Source organism: Aulonocara stuartgranti (assembly GCF_965226115.1).
Source record: "Aulonocara stuartgranti genome assembly, chromosome: 20".
In the NCBI taxonomy this organism is placed as follows: Eukaryota; Metazoa; Chordata; class Actinopteri; order Cichliformes; family Cichlidae; genus Aulonocara; species Aulonocara stuartgranti.
Window position 1 is genome coordinate 1,246,316 of NC_138956.1, and position 21,468 is coordinate 1,267,783.

At 39.3% G+C, this 21,468-nt stretch overlaps 1 protein-coding gene across 3 annotated transcripts; it reads left to right on the forward strand.

Moving 5' to 3' along the window:
• Positions 1–4,875: 4,875 nt before the first annotated feature.
• kcna10a (potassium voltage-gated channel, shaker-related subfamily, member 10a) lies at positions 4,876–20,561 on the forward strand. Of its 3 annotated transcripts, XM_082518188.1 has the most exons (3): positions 4,876–5,163; positions 17,437–19,079; positions 19,177–20,561. In XM_082518188.1, the coding sequence occupies exons 2-3, from the start codon at positions 17,591–17,593 to the stop codon at positions 19,230–19,232; spliced, it is 1,545 nt and encodes a 514-aa protein (XP_082374314.1). In that variant the 5' UTR covers positions 4,876–5,163; positions 17,437–17,590; the 3' UTR covers positions 19,233–20,561. The 3 variants fall into 3 exon arrangements, with proteins under 3 accessions (XP_082374314.1, XP_082374312.1, XP_082374313.1); XM_082518186.1 differs by having other exon boundaries at positions 17,437–20,561; XM_082518187.1 differs by lacking the exon at positions 4,876–5,163 and adding an exon at positions 5,190–5,252 and having other exon boundaries at positions 17,437–20,561.
• Positions 20,562–21,468: the final 907 nt, after the last annotated feature.

The following is a 21,468-nucleotide window of genomic DNA, read 5'->3' on the forward strand; positions in this document are numbered from 1 at the left end:
CTCCAAGTCCCATATGGCTTTGAATAATAATAATTTTTAAAAAAAAGTTAAGAAAATGGACAGATGGATGTGTGCCTGTGTTGTCTGGATAGCAGTAAGAAAACTATGAGATACATGTTTATATGTTGGAGTAAGTCCAGTCTTCAAACAGAGTAGTGAGGTAAATTATACATTGCTGAATGATGCAGCATAAATCTGAGGGCATATCCTAAGTATTTGCAAATGTAGGCTACATAACACTGAAATTAGGACAAGATTACACTTAGTGAATAGTCAAAATGGATATCTGCTCTCTTCACTTCAGATTTAGAAAGATGTAGATGAGATCGTTACATAACCTAACTGTGGCCAGTCTGCTAATCTAAGTCCATTTAGCAAAAAAATGCATAGGCCACTGACTCAACAATGCCTATGGGAAAATAGACAGGGTTTATCTTTGGGAAAGGATCAGGAGAAGCTATTTTTGGCAACTTAAATGACGAATTTGGGGTTGTAATGTTTCTCTTTGGGTTTATCATATTTGTACTGTTTCCTTAAATGTCCTAATTAACTGTGGTTTTCAATGATTTGTATCCAAAAGGGAGGCGGCCCAGCTGTCTGTTTTCTTTATCACTTCTGCACTGCTACTCTCACTTCTAGGTCTGGGAGACATTGAAAAAGATTACAAAATCATTCAAAGTGGGGAAATTACAATAAAATAAAAGCATACAATGTATTACAAACATACATTTTATTCATAAATGACTCTGAAACAACTTTTCATTTCTTAGATAAGAAACTAGTGTAGGGGAGAAGCAAACGGACACATGTATGGTGGGAAATGTGTTATGATCAAAATTTATGCTGTTGTGATCAAAATGACATCATCATGAATAAATATACTGTGTGAATGGTGTCGTAACAGGTTAAACTGCTGTTACATACAAATAAATGCGTACGGTTTCCCAAAGAGCAGTCCCACTAGTAGCCTACAGGGGGCAGCCTTCATCCTTACAGGGATATCAACCTCACGTGACTGTGTTGATCCCAGACAGTGGCTTCCCCTCCCCAGCCTGAGGCTGTTCGCTGGTCCAGAGGTCAGCCTGTGAAAGTATCTGTGCCAGCCACATCTATTTAAACACTGATGATTAGACATAGGATTCAGCTCTGCAGTCAGTATATCTTATTCAATCAGCAGGAGTATCTTTTTGACCTGAGTGGCTCATTCAATATGCAAGATGGGGCTTCAGTGAACCTGCAGTAGAACTGTTTTCCAATGAAAAACCACATAAACCCAGGTGCTTCACATTAATCTGGGGTCTGCATCTAAATGGAGCAGAATGTTCATTGGTTTAATTAGTAACACCTGCTTTATGCTTTTATTGTCTAAACGGCTGCTCTGTAAAATGGGTTCCCGGAAATAAAAGAGTAAGTGGGAATTCCACCTTAAAACATTACTCACATATTTAATTCAATGTCTGATTTATTTTATTTGTTAAGTGTTATTTCAGTACAACAGTCCACTCAAGACAATTTGAACTGGCAGGAAGAGACACCTCAGGAAATATGAATACTCACCGGCCACCTTTTTAGGTACAGCTTGCCAGCCAAGGTGCTGGAACCACATCACGTCTCAAAGGTGATCTATTGGGTTGAGATCTGGGGACCGTTGATGTCGTCTGAGTAAAGTGAACTCACTGCCATGCTCAAAAAGGCAGCTTGAGATGATTTAAACTTTGTTACATAGCATGTTATCTTGTTCGAGGCTTTGTTGTTTGAACAAAAAAGCTGCTGGTGCTAAGGAGCCCAAAGTCAGGGGCGGATCTACAGGGGTGGCATGGGGTGGCATGTGCCACCTAAAATAATGTCTTGTGCTACACTAGTTTTGCATATGACAATGTTGTTTATTAAAATAAGCTAGCATTAACACTTTGAGCCTAGCTTCAATTAACATTCAATATAATTTCTACAACTTGCATTTCAAGTTATGAAAATAATTGAGTGAACATGTTTGTGTTTTTTACAGTAAAAGCTGTAACTTAACCCATTAAATCAGGAAAAAAACAGTTTTCAATTTTTGGTGAAAAGTGTTTCATGAAAGTGCAGATTTCTGCATTTTGTGTAACTTTAAGCAACAATTTAATTATTTCTGTATGTATTATATGTCACATGTGTATACTTACTGGGTGGCTGTGGCTACAGTGTAGCTGCCATCATCAGTGTGTGAATGTGTGTGTTAATTGGGGGATGACTGAATGTGTAAAGCGCTTTGGGGTCCTTAGGGACCAAGTAAAGCGCTATACAAATACAGGCCATTTACCATTTTACTGCATTTGGTGTATTTTAACTATCCATTCACTTCCACTTATCCTTTTCAGGGTCGTGGGGGGTCCCAGCTGTCATGTACACCCTAGACAGGTCGCCAGTCATCGCAGGGCTAACACACAAAGACAGACAACCATTCGCACTCACATTCACACCTATGGGCAATTTAGATTGATCAATTCACCTATCCCCACTAACTGCATGTCTTTGGACTGTGGGAGGTACCCGGAGTACCCGGGGAGAGCCCATGCAAACACGGGGAGAACATGCAAACTGATGGGGGAATTGAACTCAGGACCTTCTTGCATATTACAGCATGTAACACCAGCATATGTGTAAAAACGTGGCTTTCATTTTGCCACTAAATTTGATATTCATGGCACCCTCATGCCAAAATTTCTAGTGAAATTTTCCTAGGGTGAAATCCTCGGCCCAAAGTGTGACAAGAAAATATCCCACACACCATTAAAACACCATTGTCAGCCTGAACTGCAGACACAAGACAGGTTGGATGTGTTCTTTCATGTTGTTTACACCAAATTCTGACTCTACCATCTCAAATCTAAGGCAGAGATGGAGACTAATCAAATCATGCAGCCTATATCCAAGCTTTTACTGTTCATTTTTGGTGAGTTTGTGTGAATTATAGCCTCAGTTTCCTCTCCTTAGCTCACAGAACTGGCAACAGCACTGGTGTTACCATTACCTTCCTATGAGCTTGGAGCAGTCTGTCCATTCTCCTCTGACCTCTGACATCAACAAGGCATTTTTGCCCAGAGAATTGTCGCTCACTGGATATTCTCTCACTTTTTTTTTACCAATACCTGAAAAACCTAAACCAGCAGATCAGCAGTTTCTAAAATACTCAGTCACATAAATTACCTTTCTTCCCTATTTAGATGCTCAACTTCAGTTTGAGCAGTTGATCTTAACCATGTAACAAGTACAAGTACCTCGGGCTGTGGGTGGACAATAAACTGGACTGGTCATGCAACACAGAGCACCTGTATAAAAAAGCCCAAAGCCGACTGTACTTCCTCAGGAGGCTGAGGTCTTTTAACATCTGCAGGAAGCTCCTGAGGATGTTTTACCAGTCGGTGGTTGCTGGAGTACTTTTCTATGCTGTGGTGTGCTGGGGGAGCAGCACAGCAAAGAAGGACTCATCCAGGCTGGAGAAACTGATCAGGAGGGCTAGCTCTGTGGTCGGCATGAAGCTGGACACTCTGGTGACAGTGGCAGAGAAAAGGACATTAAAGAAACTGATGGACATTATGAACAATGCTGGGCATCCTCTGCACACGGCCATTAACAACCAGAAGAGTCTGTTCAGTGACAGGTTGCTTCTCCCCAAGACAAGAACTAACAGACTTAAAAACTCCTTTGTCCCACACGCCATCAGACTGTTTAACTCCTCTCTGGAGGGGAGAGGGAGGGGAAACAGGAGGACAAAGGAGGGGGGAACAACTAAGCTGTAGTGCCTCTGCACCTCACTGTGCAATACCTTTTGTGCAATACTTTTGTAAATGGTCAATGGTGCAAATAGACCTCAATACTTGAAATGTGCAATTCACTTGTATTTTTATTTTTATTCCTATTTATTCTATTTATCCCCTTCGTATATTTTATTTATATTGTCTCTGTATTTATATATATGTGTGTGTGTATAACTCTGTAACTTCTGTCGGTGCTGTGCTTTTTTGGAAATCGAATTTCCCAGAGGAACCCACCCGAGGGATTAATAAAGTTCTATCTTATCTTATCTTATCTTATCTTATCTTATCTTATCTTATCTTATGTCAACACACCTAAAAGCATCAAGTTACTGTTGAAAAAGTGTACAGATAAAGTGGCCAGTGAGTGTATGTGGTCGCCTATTATGGTATTACAAAAAAGGCAGCATGCAGAAACTCACAGTGGCTTTGATAACTTGAGGTTCTTACTTAATACTCCAAGAAACTGCTGCATGCCATATGTCTCTAAATGTTGGAGTTGTTTGTCTGCAAATGTTATTATTTTATCCTAACCAACCCTGCACTGAGCTCCAGCAGGTTTCTGTGTTCCCTCTCTGCCTGCTGCTTTTATAGGGATGCCTAAATTACTCAGGCTCATTCTGTTTCCTTCCTTACCTGCCAGGCAAGAAAGGAAACAGTATGAGTCTGAGTAATTTAGCCATCACCCCGTTTAAGTGGTATGATCTCCAGTCAGTGAACCTGTCAAAAGACTTGTACAATTCTCAACAGTGCATTAATTACTGGCCTACAACATAATTTGAATTATTTACCTTAAGATTGTAATTTAACACAATGCTTAATTTGTGGAGTAGCCTGCTCTTTTTCAAATATTTCGCAAAAAATCGAATCCATTTGAAAAGCAAAGTGTAACATATGACGACAAAATGAGAATCAGACTTCTTCCTTCAGCAATGTAATTAGAAATGAAAATAGAAAGTTATCGTGATGTTGCAGCCAAGAGAGCATAAAGATGGGCAGAGGTTGGGGCTTTAATCTGCCTCTCAGTCTCGCTCTCTCCCCCTCTCTCTCCCTCTCTCCTCCCCTTTTGAGATAAAGAGACAGATTTGGTTGGAGGACGCAGAAAAACAAGGATTTTAAGGGAATTGCCCAAATTAAACGGAATCATGCTGTTGTTATATCACTCTCGCATCTGGCCCCTGGATAATTGGCCGGGGCACCTCGGCCGTACGTGCTGTCGGCGCGGTCAGCATGGGGGCTGACAGAAAGCGCATTGTGGTTTTAAGTCGGTCCAGCTGACATTCATCATGCCATCGGCACTGCACGGCCCGGCGCGTCAAACTTTCGCCAACAACGCCCGGAAGTTTGCGCGATCGTCACGGCAATCAAGGTAGGCAACTTTCCTAAAGTTGCACAGCTTCCTTCAGCTTACCATCTATTTCACGGCTGAAGTGCTGAACGATGGCAACTGGGAAAATGGTTGGTTTTTATTTTATTGTGGTTAAGGAGGGAAACGGAAGAAACTTTGAAAACAGTGGCTCATATTACGTCAAGACTGAGCGACTCACGTCCTATAACGTGACATTATAGTTTCCCCATATTTTAGAGATGCTATTTAGAGTCTTTTACTTTTGCAGCCATAGAGCTAAAAGCCTGCTTCTTAAAAACAAAAAGTAAACAATAACTTCAATTTGTAAATGATTTAGATCCATTAGCTCCATTTATTGGTGCATTGATGCCCCCCCGCCAAGGAAAGTGAAGTAGGCTATAGATGATCTGATCATTTGAGTAATTTCAGCTTCATTAAATTCACTCTTGTATTAATAATTTTATTAATTATCAATATTATATTGATTTATGTCTCCCCATTTTTAGCATCTGTGTTTTTGAAACTTTCAACTAGTGGCTAAAGCTAAAGCCATGAGCTCTGCACAGGTGTCCTTAGCACTTTCTTCTGAATGCCAACAAAAGGATATTATTTACTCGATTAATCAGAATCAACATACTTTAGTAATCCCCAAGGAAACTACGTGGAATCATGTTCCACTTGAGCTCATATATAAGAGATTGTAGAAACAATGCATACATGGACTTAGTCTCTCGTTGCTTGAAAAGAGTCTCCATGGATGAAAAATTGTACAGTGTGTCATATGGTAATTTCAGAAATACAGGTGAAAACATGCACAGTGTATTTTGTATGTGTGCGTATGTGTTTAAGCCTGCATGTGGATGTGTGTTGCTTGTTTGTATGCCACCTGAGATTAGTGGTATGTAATAGAGTCAGACCAGATGGCCATATTTTCCCTGTCTGGATTTGCCACAAAAAAAGCTTCTGAAAAATAATTCAATATTTCTGTAACTGAAACAGGCTTAATCCACACAGTGGAGGGAAAGTGCCAGGCCATGGGGAAGGCAGGAGGTAGGTAGGTCATGAGGATAACAAGGGGGCATTAAAAACATAAGCTTGAGAAACATTTAACTTTTGAAAGGGTATTTATGAGCTCTTGCAGCCATGGCTCAACATCGCTCATGGAAGAGGGGCCACACGCTTTTCTGTATTGGTTGAGAAAGATCTGTATTGTCTTTGGGACATCTTAAAATAGCTTTAGTAGGAAGAACCCCACATAGTATAAGTTTGTTTTTATTGTTGCTGGTGGTTGCTTGTTGTTTCCTTTTGTATGCTTGGATTCCTATTATTGAATTCTGCTGATTTCATTGTGTAAATTGGCCTACAAAATGTGAATTGCTGTTATACTTCTTAGTGTTTGAGAGAAAGAAACTGTAAATGATCTGTGATATATCACAGTTAAACATTTGAATCTGTTCATCTGAATGAATGTCAACAGTGTGCACTGTTAGACTCATGTAATTGCCTCCACAGATACTGTGCCTACTATTTTGCATTAAGATGCTCCACAGGAAGTTTTTAATTTACAGTGGGGCAAAAAAGTATTTAGTCAGCCACCGATTGTGCAAGTTCCCCCACCTAAAATGATGACAGAGGTCAGTAATTTGCACCAGAGGTACACTTCAACTGTGAGAGACAGAATGTGAAAAAAAAAATCCATGAATCCACATGGTAGGATTTGTAAAGAATTTATTGGTAAATCAGGGTGGAAAATAAGTATTTGGTCAATAACAAAAATACAACTCAATACTTTGTAACATAACCTTTGTTGGCAATAACAGAGGTCAAACGTTTACTATAGGTCTTTACCAGGTTTGCACACACAGTAGCTGGTATTTTGGCCCATTCCTCCATGCAGATCTTCTCGAGAGCAGTGATGTTTTGGGGCTGTCGCCGAGCAACACGGACTTTCAACTCCCGCCACAGATTTTCTATGGGGTTGAGGTCTGGAGACTGGCTAGGCCACTCCAGGACTTTCAAATGCTTCTTACGGAGCCACTCCTTTGTTGCCCGGGCGGTGTGTTTTGGATCATTGTCATGTTGGAAGACCCAGCCTCGTTTCATCTTCAAAGTTCTCACTGATGGAAGGAGGTTTTGGCTCAAAATCTCACGATACATGGCCCCATTCATTCTGTCCTTAACACGGATCAGTCGTCCTGTCCCCTTGGCAGAAAAACAGCCCCATAGCATGATGTTTCCACCCCCATGCTTCACAGTAGGTATGGTGTTCTTGGGATGCAACTCAGTATTCTTCTTCCTCCAAACACGACGAGTTGAGTTTATACCAAAAAGTTCTACTTTGGTTTCATCTGACCACATGACATTCTCCCAATCCTCTGCTGTATCATCCATGTGCTCTCTGGCAAACTTCAGACGGGCCTGGACATGCACTGGCTTCAGCAGCGGAACACGTCTGGCACTGCGGGATTTGATTCCCTGCCGTTGTAGTGTGTTACTGATGGTGACCTTTGTTACTTTGGTCCCAGCTCTCTGCAGGTCATTCACCAGGTCCCCCCGTGTGGTTCTGGGATCTTTGCTCACCGTTCTCATGATCATTTTGACCCCACGGGATGAGATCTTGCGTGGAGCCCCAGATCGAGGGAGATTATCAGTGGTCTTGTATGTCTTCCATTTTCTGATGATTGCTCCCACAGTTGATTTCTTCACACCAAGCTGCTTGCCTATTGTAGATTCACTCTTCCCAGTCTGGTGCAGGTCTACAAGACTTTTCCTGGTGTCCTTCGAAAGCTCTTTGGTCTTGGCCATGGCGGAGTTTGGAGTCTGACTGTTTGAGGCTGTGGACAGGTGTCTTTTATACAGATGATGAGTTCAAACAGGTGCCATTCATACAGGTAACGAGTGGGGGACAGAAAAGCTTCTTACAGAAGACGTTACAGGTCTGTGAGAGCCAGAGATTTTCCTTGTTTGAGGTGACCAAATACTTATTTTCCACCCTGATTTACGAATAAATTCTTTACAAATCCTACCATGTGGATTCATGGATTTTTTTTTCACATTCTGTCTCTCACAGTTGAAGTGTACCTCTGGTGCAAATTACTGACCTCTGTCATCATTTTAAGTGGGGGAACTTGCACAATCGGTGGCTGACTAAATACTTTTTTGCCCCACTGTACTAGGAATTCATTTTGGCTGTTGCTGTTGTTATATGTGTGTCTTGTCTAAATGCCAAGGGAGGATTTTAGTCCCAGCTGTTGTGCACTGAGACGTGGCCTGCAGCCTGCAGACACACCCATGTCAGCATCAACAGCTTACATCTTATAAATGCCTCACGGAGACTGCACTTAAATTATCAATCTGCTCCAGGCAAACACATGGAGAAGGAAATCTTAATATGGGAATATGTGGATGTCGTGTTGCAGATCAGTGTGTTTCTTTCAAATGATGGCTTGTCATTTAGAATTATGTCTCTGTAAAGAGTTTTAACCAATTTGTATGGACAAATAAAACCGATACCCCTTTTCCACAAATACACTGGCATATGTTGACCCTATTAAAAAAATGTTTTTTTAAACAGAAAAATTAATTAATATCTCACACATACCTTAGACCATATTACTCATGTTTTTTAGAGCTAGCAAAGCCTGATATGGAAGAGACAACAAATATAATTTCACAGTTTGTGTTCCTTCTTATCATTGTAATATTACTTGTACAAAAGCAATTGGCATGTAGCACATGCATGCCTGCCTTCATTCTGTCTGTAAACGCAACACAGTAGCTCTAAAAGTTTTGAATGAATTCTGATAAAACATTGTTGGGATGTATGAAAATTTGGCTAACATCTACCAGTATCGTTAAGGTCAACTTAATGGTTTATTGCTTAAAAATACACAAAAAGTCCCATAACTTGGAAACTATGCAGTGTGTATTATCAACATATAGAAATTACCGCAAAAGGATTAAAAAATATTGTGTCCCATGTGACCACTGACCTCTCCTTCAGGGTCAATAGATTGATCTGAAGGTCAAAGTGATAATAATGCTATGTAGAGCTAGATATGTTTTTTTTACTGCCATTGTTGGTATTGACATCATAGGGAAAGTTGTGAAAAATAAAATGTCTTTTTTTTTTTTTAACTTTGCTTAAAATTCAGCTGCATTTATTGTAAGTCACTTTTACATTTCTATCTTTCTTTAAGGCTGACCCAAAACGTTATATCTTAAAATTGTTGTCAAGAGAAAGATAATGAGCTGCCTAATTAGTAATATTACACAAAAAACTCAAGTTATCCATGTCCAGTTGTTTTCAAATCAGCATCTGTCAAGTTACCTATGTCTGAATTTTACTGCACTCCAGACTTCTTAAAGTATGTTTAGACAGAACAAATCAAAATGAACGAAGGTGCCAAAAGTACAGAAAAAAGTGCAAAAGTTGCTCCCTGAAGGACAATTCTACAATCTATTTTATGCACAGGTAGTTAGACCTTCTCCTATATTAATGTAATACAAAATATTAGTACCTGAAAATACAAATTTATTCAAATCCAAATTCTAATTCTAATGAATGTACTCATCTTTAATCTGTTATTTAGGACACAAGCAATAAAGGAGAAAAAATAAATGGGGGTTACTTTGCCTCTGCACCTAAACAGAAAAATGAGAACAGTCTGGGGTTTCAAGTGTGATTCAGCAGGTGGAGGAACACTAAAATCTGTTGTCGTGGCTCAGTGTGGGGGAAATACTAACAGCTCACAATAATTTCTAATGTGAGTTTCATTAGATTTTCTTAGTGGACAGGCTGTGATCAGCTGGCCTGCTGCTCTTTGTGGATTTACACAACTGAAATCAACAAGACGCAAGCAGATGTTTCACAGCTGAGTTCCATTTCCTACACTAACAGTATTCTATACATTGTCTTTGCAGTAGAAATATAAAGCTGGTATGATTATTGAATTCAGCCAGCGAATCTAAGCATCATTAGTATAAATGTAGATGAAATCTGATTAATTGACAGATCGAATATGTGATTAAAAATTATGACATTCCATGTAATCCCAGCAGCTGGCCCTTTAGCTAACAACATACTGTGTGACAAAGTGCACACGAAGAGTTTGTGTGTTTAGCTCACAAAAATGTTGTAGAAACATTGTCATGTTGAAATATTTCTCCCTTTATGCACGTTCCTCTTCTGTAGCGCTGGCTTGAAGCTGACTACAACATACCTGCACTTGTCCTGGCCCACTGTAACTCCAGAGTATAAGCTCTATAAATGATACAGTTGAACCTACAATAACGAGCCTGTTTTGAAAATGTAATTATTTGTGTTGAAATGTAGGAAGTAAACGTAAAAAGTAAATAAATGAAAAATAAATACTCAAGTAAAATACAGATACCTTAAAATTCTACTTACAGTAACAAATGTATTTATTTATACTAACCTGTGAAAATGAATATATAAAAAATGCAGTACTATTCCTTTAAAAGTAAGTTTTCACACTATGAATACTTATTTGTGTATGTGTATTAATATGTACAAATGCTTTGGAGATAATTGCCTATTATTATTTTTTTGTTTTTGTTTGGATGATTTTGCTGTAAAAAGCTTTAAATGCTCTAAATTCTGTAATTTAATATTATTATTACTGTTATTATTGTTGTTGTTGTTGTTAATTGTTCCTTTGCTTTTGTGACACATTTGATATTCTATTTTTCTTTTTCAATTCATTACTTTTTCTTCTCCTTTGCTCTCATTTTTTTCCTGATGTCCATAATGCAAATACCAATTTCACATTTGGTGATATTGTTCTACCCAAGATTAAAAACGTCAGGTGCAAACAGAATTCACACTGAAGTGGTTGATTAAAGGGCAGTCTGCATCCACTGCTAAAGAAAAGTGTGGAAGTAAGACTTGTCTAATTGCCTACAACTTCCCAATGACTGAGGATTACATTAGAGGATGCACTTTATGAACATGAAAAGAATTCACCTGCACATCTTTTTCTTTGTGCACACACAGCTGTATGACCCTCTACACAGAGGGTTATGCAACCGTCTCCAGATGTTTTACATACTCTAGCTCATATGGACAGGTCTTAAACTGTAGTTGATAACCAAACCATAGTTTCTCTTAGGATAATCTTCTTAAATCTATCACAACATGATAAACTCACAACATAAGACACCTAACTTTTATGTCCATTTAGACCCACGAACTGCTACATTGCACAACATTAGACTATAAATAACTATGATGTAAACACTATATTATTATTATTATTATTATTATTATTATTATGTACTTACTAAATAATAATCATAATAAACAGCATCAGCATCATTTAGCCACCACAGTTTATGTGGCTAAATATAAGCAACTAAATATAAATAACTGATGCAAAATAGGTTCTAATAGTTAAGATAAAAGAAAACAAAAATACTCTTATGCTGTAGTCACAATTTATTACACAATTTATTAATTTATTATATAATTTTTTTTTTCATTAATACAGTTTTCTAGTAATATTACTGTGTGTTTGTTTGGGACTTCATATTTCTGACATGTTCATTTATTGAACTGGACACGCCTTCTTACGTCAGAGGTTCAGGTTCAAATGCATACTGCTAAAGTACACACAGCATACACATGACCCCAGGAACAGTAAATACTGCATAGACAGAGACTGAGGGTCTATTGTGCATCTATTTTATAACTACACTAATGAAAGGCTGCATTTGGCTCAGGTTATGAAAACTGTTTTACCAAATGGACACTGGTGTCGTTTATGTCCATTCTGATACAATGTTTAATGTTCAAAAACATGTATAAGATAACAGGACAATAAAGTACAATTAAACTAGAGTACAAGAAGGGTTGTTATGACAAAACCTGGATGGACAATAGTCATGACAATTTGCATATTTAATTATCAAGGAACTGACCTCACAGCCCATTGGTCATTCAGTGGTGCTGGTTTCAGTCATTGTGCAAAAAACCTATAGGGCATAGGCCAAAAGGAGTGATGTTATTCATAGATTGAACGCTGAAAAAGTGGGTGTAACTAGGAAGTGGAGTGGCAGTGAGCAGTCCACAAGGCGGAGACATGTGTTTTCTCTCTTTGTAACTTCGGTCTTCTCCACAGCAGACTGAAGGACCAACAATGGCACAAATAAGAATTCTGACAGTGCCTCCTGGTGGCAATACACAGCTAGAGCATCTGCAAAGCAGTGCATGCATCAGTTTACAACTAGGTCAGTCCCTTCAACAAATACAAAAACCTGCTAATTAGTGTGAAGTAACACACCAATAAAAAGCTAAATTATCACTCACCAAAAGTGGAGCACGAGGTCTATGACGGACTCTCCAGTTTGTAGTCATACATATAATTTGGGGGAAATGATTTTCTTTCACAGTTTGCTTTTGGGATCTCAAACTTATTTTAATTTAAATAAAAGGAATAATAACACGCGCTCAGGTTTTAAAGTGGGCTGAATGGTGCTTTTGTTGTCCATAAGTTGTGGTCAGCATATAGTTAACAAAAGAGGAGGAAGCATAAAGGGAATACATTTTTTTTAAGTGGCAGGTAATTGCAAATGCAACTTTTCAAACTGAAAACTTGCATTTGCTGCGCCACACCACTACAACAATCTTTTATTTTTACATTAATGTCGCACAAGGTTCAGTTTCTTTTGCACAAAAAGTAGCTGGTAGAAATGTTCTTTAAAGAGCTGCTTTTTACTTTTTTTACTTTGAGCCATTTGAGTATCTCTTTTACTTGAGTAAAGAAGTGGAGTACTTTTTTTACACAAGTATCTGTACTTTTGCCACCTTTGGAAATAAAACTCTACAACCAAGTAACAGAAAGGGAACTTAGTCGTAGCATTCTGGAGCCCATGTAGTTGCTAAAGAGAAAATGTAAATTTTCTCAATTTAACAATTTGATATCTTTTCTATTGTGAATAAAATGATTGCATCATGTTTTACTACAGAATCACAACATTTTTGGAGATTCTTAAGACACCATCCATACAGAATTTATGTGTGATATGTGAGCGATAAGGAAATGTGAATTTAGAATAGGCGACTCCAGGGGCAGTGTGTGTGTGTGTGTGTGTGTGTGTGTGTGTGTGTGTGTGTGTGTGTGTGTGTGTGTGTGTGTGTGTGTGTGTGTGTGTGAACTCACTGGTATCTGTGTTAATCTGACGGAAGAGATCCCTCGGCTTATAGCACTGAGCTGCTCAGCCTGCATTAATCTTCTTAATAGGGTCAAAACTCTGATCCAAAAATATCATCTAATGCCTTCACACAGCCAGAGACCACCCCACCAACCTCATCCCAGGAGCATAACACAGGGTCCATCATGCAAGGTCAACCATACTTACTGGGCCTTAAAGGAAGAGAGTGCTTTATGCTAGTTCTTCACACACAAAGGGAAGTTAACAGGAATTAGTGCACACTGGTGAGCAAACATCTGTGCTCAGCTGTAAATTTATTCTTGTGATCACAAATGTTCTTCAGTAAAGTTTGTGTCAAAGCCTACAATGCATCATTTAGAGGAGATACATTTCAATTAGTTTACAGGAATTAAGTGGAATTTAAACAACTTTTAACAAAGTGTAAATCTTGCATTTTGTTTTAATAGTTTTTACTACATATTATTTTATTCCGATGTTTAGATTTGGACAAAGCTGTTAAAACAGACCCAATTTGCTGGAAATGAGTTGGCGAGTACATTTGAGAGAGCCCCCATGACTCGTCACGCTGTGCATGTGTGAAGGTTACATTTTGCTTCAGTTTTCCTGAATAAGTTGATATTGTTTTGTGGAAACACTGCATGTGTCTCACACATGTTCAGTGACTGTGGCTCGTATAGCATACACTCGTTTTTATTAAAACAGAAACATTTCACCAAATGAACGCAGCTCTCAAAGTTAAATGTTGGACATAAATATACATGTTTTTTCATCTGACCAGCAAAGGATTGGGTTGCAATTAAGCCAGATCGGCCTTGACATCTGTTCATGTTTACACACATGTGAAAAAGTCACGAGGGATAGCTTACTTAAAGTTACTGCTCATTGCAACATGCATGACCATAGCTTGGATGTAAATCCCTGTGCTGTCTCTCTGTTGTGTGCTGGGCTTTCCAGTGAGCATTAAAGGATCATATGTAACAAGGACTTGTGAGTTTTTCTCAACATGAGATCCTGAATATTAATAGCATGGTAAAAATGGTTACCCACCATGCATTAACATTGGCCCATATGAAACCTTTGTTTTACGATGTCCTGTCATAGTCAGGGACACAAGATATTTTGTTTTCACTGTTCTGTATATTTGAAGTATTTATCACTTCCATTTCCATTAAATATTTGTTCATTTATTGTCTATTTTTCTTTTTTACTACCGGTAGTTTTTGAGCTATAAGCACATATGTCCTATTTTTTTCCCCACAAATGCTGGGATATGTAATACAGAATGCTAGAGTGAAAAAACATAGTTACATTAGTATTGAAGCAGTGAGCGTTGCAGAGTTGGCAGTGGGAGATGGAAGGCTGTGCTGGTTGAGAATGGAGGCTTTGGTTTCTCTGCCCTTGTCTGTCATCACTCTTTCTACTCCTCTGATGTCGAACATGTGAGAGTTGCTAAAAATCAATTATTGATTGTGATAGTGTAAGTAACTCAGATATGGATACGACCTGTGTGTGTGTTTGTGTACCGGTTTTCCTATCTTAGTGCGGACCAAATCTGAAATTTTACTTAAAACTTACTTAAATTTGAGTTTGAAGGCATTTTTCACACTCAAAATGTGGTTTTACAGTCAAGGTTACAACTGGGTTATGGTTAGGTTTAGGGAAAGGGTTAGAGTTAGGCATGCAATTTGGATGGTTAATATCAATGAGATGTCCCCACGAGGATAGCAACAACAGATGTGTGTGTGTGTGTGTGTGTGTGTGTGTCTGTGTGGCCCAAGTCAAGCATGGAGAAATCTGAGGATCTAATTGCAATGTTCCACTCTAGAAAGCTTTGAGTACCTCACTCAGATTCCTGACAGACAACTTATGATATGCATGGTTTGGGAAACAATCTAACTCATGCATGCACACACAAACACACACACACACACACATGCAAAATTAACAATATTGAGAATGAGTTTGCTTTCCACTGCTGACTTTGTTTTTCTGCGGTCGGTGTGTGTGTGTGTGTGTGTGTGTGTGTGTGTGTGTGTGTGTGTGTGTGTGCGCATCGTTATGCCTGTACCCTTTGCCGCAGCTCTAGTTTCTACTCAAGCATAAGGTTACCTAAAGTAGTCCATGAGAGGCTGACCATTCTGATCCCAAGTGAAAAGTTGGTAAAGCGGCTGGACTTGTGCAGGACCCTTTTTCTCTTACTCTTGTTTTTATTCTTTGATGCCGATGGTATAAAAACCTCTTGCAAAGGAAGGTAAAAGTTTGTTGCTTGTTTGATATGCTTTGTGTGAGTCTGTTTGGGAATATTGTTGCTATTGATTACTTTGTTCATTCCTCAACATTAAAGGGTCCGGGAAGCAGATTTGACTTTAGAGTGGTTGCAACATATTTAACTGTATATCATATGTCTTCCTTTAGATTCTACCCTGGTTTAGGAATAAACAGAATGCCAAACTGAGAAAATTGCCCTAATTTGTGCTTTGTGAATCAGTCATCTAATAATTTAGTGTGCAATAATGTAAATGAACACTATAAGTACATTTAGTTTGGGGCAGAAAACGTTGATAAAATGGTTTGGCAGGTCTATGTCAATGATTTCTGAGTATTAAGTTGACAGTTGAGCCTGATTTTCAGATTCTGTTTCAAGATCATTAGAAAGTCCCAATTGAGGAAACTGACCTTGTTCCAGTCAGGAGGTCTCAGGAGGAAATGAGACTTCCATTGTATGATTTACCAGTTTGTGTTTTTCATATCGTATGATTCAGCACATGATTTTAACATTTTGCAATCCTAAAGAATTATTTAGGCCTTGTTCATCCTTGTTTCATATTTTATTCCTGTGAAAGACAGTAGTCACCATGATGCTTTTCTGTGTCCCATTTTTTTGCCTGATTTTGATCGATCAGACTCCTTTTTTTTTGTCGGGGTCCTCTCTCATCATCCTGTCTATCCATCCACCCACCTATCAAGTCCCATTCTGTCTCATTGACACATTCCCTTTTTTTTGCAATGCTGTCCTCATCCCATCCACCCACATCCACTTCCCCAATAATTTTCATATCATCCTCGTTATTCTCGCTCTCTCTTTGTCTCCCAGGAGGATTGGTATCACTGGCTCTGGTTTTAGGTGGTGACTCATCTCTGGAGTCTTTAATTAAACATCTGCAGGCTTTAGCACCCATTCACACAGTTACACACATGCATGCACACCCACACACACACACCTATACAGTACAACCCCACACAGGCACACACACCGACAGGCACAAATACACCTTTCACACAACCTCACTATTTCATACTATGTGAATGCTGATGAAAAAACACACACACAGGTAAATACAAATATAAAGAGCAAAGCTGGAACAGAGCTTATTTTTACAGCTAAGACCAAAGATATGGCACAGTGGAGTTTAAATGTGAGCCTTGGCGTCTGGTAGAAACTAGGCTCATGCTATCACTGCACAGTCAGTTAATTATGCACTAATGTATGCAGAGTCCCAGTTACCTCGGACTGTCCTCCTTTCCTACAACCCTCGGGGTCATGACAGGTTGTGCAGCTCTCATCCCTTTTCTTTCATTTCAGGTTGTTTGTTAAAATAACTTCAGTGTCCAGTATATGCACTGGTTAGTATGTATTGCTAACTAGTATTACTTATTTAAAGGAATAGTAGTAAAGTTTATGTCAACAATTTGATAATGATTTGATCAGTCAGAGATATGTGAACATGTAAGGGTCAGGCCCTACTGTAGCTACCCTTGAGTTGCTCTCCTATTTAATGTCTGCTGTTTTCAAAGTTGCATGACCCATCGCAGTGCCACTGCCACAGCAGGCAAAAGAAAGAACCAGCAAAGAATTTACTAGTTTTTGTTCTTTCTCTCCCCCATGTTCTAGCTGTATTGCTGGTAGATAACGTTGCTGGTTCCCAGTTTCTTTTCTTTTCATCTTAAACTATGTCTCTCACTTTCTGTTTCCAAATAATTCTCCAAGAAACTAGCATTTGTGTTTATCATATTCTAATGACCTGATGCTTGCCTTGGTGAGCTCTGCACAGCTAACAGAAACACACTGATAATCTTTGTCTCTCCTCTTCAACTCTACAGGAGCTGGATTTTTAAAAAACAAGTTGAAGGAGTTTTTGTATTTACGTCAGTCACACTGTAGCCTGAATGCTCTGCTACGCTGCTGGAGCTGCTGACTCTGGTGTGTGAACCTCCCATCTGTCAGTCTGTGTGTTGCACTGGCTGAACCAAAGCCATGGAGGTGGCCTTGGTAGACTTTGAGAGCCTGGATGACCTTGCTGGCAACCTTGGAGATGAGGTGGACACCTATGCTGATGAGACCACAGCTCTCACAGTGGACATGCCCCCAGAGCACAGCAGCCCAACCAGCAACTACCATCTAAGAGCCACAGACCCAACACCTACACCTTCCCACTGCAGCCCTATACCCCCATACATTTGGGAATCGACCTCCTCTTCACCCATTCCGCAGACACTTACAGTACCACAGTCCCCGACGATGCCAACTCCAACTAGAAAGGGGCGTAGCAGCTGTGCTAGCATGATCTCAAACTTTAAACTGCTGCTAAGCAGTGAGGGCAGCAAGGAAAGTGAGATGATCTTTAACCGGCTTGCTAAGGAGTGCTGTGAGGATCTCTTTGTTGATAAACGAGGCTTGGATGATGGAGATCAGAAAGTCATCATCAACATTGCCGGTCTTCGTTTTGAGACGCAGCTTAAAACACTGGACCAGTTTCCTGAGACACTTCTAGGGGACCCTTTGAAGAGGATGGAATACTTTGATCCAATGAGGAACGAGTACTTCTTTGATCGGAACAGACCCAGCTTTGATGGAATTTTATATTACTACCAGTCAGGAGGTAAAGTTAGGCGACCAGCTAACGTTCCCCTCGATGTGTTTGCAGATGAAATTCTGTTCTATGAGCTTGGAAACGAGGCTATGGAGCAGTTCAGAGAAGAAGAAGGATTCTTAAAAGACGTTGAGATTCCTCTTCCTAGTAATGATGTGTACAGACAATTCTGGCTGCTGTTTGAGTACCCAGAGAGCTCCAATGCAGCACGAGGTGTAGCGCTGGTGTCCGTCCTTGTCATCGTCATATCCATTATTATTTTCTGCATGGAAACACTACCAGAATTCAGAGATGAGACCGACCCAGTTGTGCCCACAGCTGTACAACCTTTTAACCAAACTGTGGGTCCGCCTGGTGTAAAGCCCACAACCTTCTCTGATCCTTTCTTCATCATTGAAACTGCCTGCATTGGTTGGTTTTTCTTTGAGCTGTGTGTGCGATTTGTGGTCTGCCCTAGCAAAAGAGAGTTTTTCCACAACCTCATGAACATTATTGACATCATATCTATCATCCCTTATTTTGTCACTGTGATTACAGAATTGGCCACAACTCCAGCAGAAAGCTCAGGGCAGAACATGTCTTTGGCCATTCTACGTATCATCCGCTTGGTGCGGGTGTTTCGTATATTCAAACTATCTCGTCACTCTAAAGGGCTCCAGATCCTGGGACAGACTCTGAAGGCCAGCATGCGTGAGCTCGGGTTGCTCATCTTTTTCCTCTTTATTGGAGTTATCCTTTTCTCCAGCGCTATCTACTTTGCTGAGGTAGACGAGCCAAATACAGTGTTTGACAGCATACCTGATGGCTTCTGGTGGGCTGTTGTTACCATGACCACTGTAGGCTACGGAGACATGTGTCCCATTACCATGGGGGGTAAGATGGTGGGCACCTTGTGTGCCATTGCAGGTGTGCTGACTATTGCCTTGCCTGTTCCCGTCATTGTTTCCAACTTCAACTATTTCTACCATAGAGAGGCAGAAGCAGAGGACAAGTTGCCCTTGGCTGATGCTGTCGAGAAAGCCATAAAGGATACCACACAGGGTAGCAACACCTCGCTCAATAAAGCCAACGGGATCTGGCAGAGTGACAAAGGGAACTGACGTCAGAAGAACACTGTTCAATAGGAGGTGAAAGCAGTAAATATTAAATAGTCACTGTTACGAGTGGCCAGTTGGCTTCATTAGATCTGCACTGCACCTTGTGAAAAATATGTTTTTTAATTATAAACTGGTTGTACCACATTTACCTCTTTTTGTCCAATATGGAAATGACATTTTGAAAATGAGTTCCCCATATTAATGTTTAGGAATTCATGTTATTACGTTTCATGTTTAGGTTGCACACACCCGAGAAACGTTCTTCATTCTCGTGTGTGTCTAACAGATCCTTTTAAAGGAAACCTTCTGTTCATTGCATTGGCCAGTAATCCTAATGTTTACAACATGTTGTGATTTTGTCCTCGAGGATGTTTAACACAGCTTTCCAACAGCATTTTAATGGGCCATAAAGTATTAAACCATTTAAAGTTCATCTAAAGTAAAGAAAATTCTTAACTGTCACATTGTTAATGTATTTTATTCATCTCTGATAATTCAACATTTCATCCTATTGGAATAAATTCTCTCCTGCTCAAAAACTGATGCTTATATAATATTTACAGTGTCTGCAATGCCTCACACGGCCCACTTTTCATCTCACTGCTTAACTGAAATCTTCTATATTGTCCGATTAAAATTGCAACTCTGCAAAACTGAATTGCTGGCCAGTTCTGAACAAACAAAGGTCCCTCCTTTCCTCTAAGTGTCTTCAAAGACTAATTTGTGTTGTGCTTATTGTCTAGATTATAGCCATCACATATTTATTTATTTATTTATTTATTTATTTACACAAAAACTGAATCATAATTGTGAAGTATTCATTCGTTCTCACTGGGTTGACCGAGTAAGGATTCTCCACAACTCACAGTCAGACTGATTCCACTTCATATAGTTGTTGTTTTTATTTGTTGTATTGTAATGGAGTGCCTTAAATCATGCAATGTTTGGATACTGTTGAATATGCCATATATAATTCCACTGTAATACCTCTGTCTGTCACACATATATGCTCAGTATGTTTGGTTTCATATTTGACTGGTATTATAAAGGTTATAACCATTTTGTCCTTTTCATGCATTTGTGTGTTATTTAAAGAAAAGGAGTGTCCAACATAATATTCTGGATCTGAATGAATCTTGAAAGAAGTTATGTGAAGTGTAATGGATCTACACTCTTTATGGGGTCACATCAGTTCTCCCAAATTTGGATTTCATCCTTTTTTTCCTTTCATTCACTGTCTTATTGTAGACAAAGAAACTTCAGTTATAGAGAATTTCTCTCTGTGTCAAAGAAAATATGAATGAGAGATGAAAGAAGCCAAAGATAATTGCTTATAAAGGGATCTGTTATCCCATAACTCAAAAACTGTGCTTTTGCAACGTAACATAGAGGTGGGTCTTTGAAAAGTGGCTCATAAAAATAAATTCTGGAAAGAAAAATTGAGATAATCTGGATCCAAGGATGTGATTTTATTTATTTTTTTAATCTCAAAATACATAACATCCAAATTTGGACACACTTTAGAGCGTGGTGGTTGAGCATATGATGAAAATGAGATTATACGGTGGCAACAACAAGTGAGCCCATCGGAATTACTTGGTTTTCTACACAATGTGATCTTTGAAGGTTTTTACACAATTAGCTTATTACTAAACTGCACTCATGCATCAGGATCTTTATTGGGTTTTAATTGGGCTTTGCTTAGATTTACTTGTTCCCTTGTTTGCCCGGGTTCAGTTTTATCAGGTGGGAACTATCCTGGCAATATAGGATACTTTCATTAATTAGAAATTGATGATGATTGGCTTATAATAGGCCTACAGACACAGACTCTCACATTATTGACAGTAATGTCAGTAATGTCTATATGTAGCTTGGTGTACATGACAATTTTAAATAAAAAATGTTGCACCTTAGATGGAGCTTTGCTGGATTAGGCACCACTTGCACAGGCTAGAGACAGGTCAGCAACAACCTGAAATCACTGGGGAAATGTGTACTCTCCAACCACCTGGCAAGTGGACGTTGTTGGCTATCATTGTGAAATCGATTCCTAAAGTCACGCAGGTCTAGACTGGTCATTGACCTCCCTGGCAATCACAGATTACTGGGAAAAAATGTTGCCCCTTGCACCGATCGCTCTCCAGGCCTGTATGACTGAGACT

Bases quoted from the DNA above. Each gene is read 5' to 3' on its own strand.
- kcna10a (XM_082518186.1), top strand. From the start codon at position 17,591: ATGGAGGTGGCCTTGGTAGACTTTGAGAGCCTGGATGACCTTGCTGGC.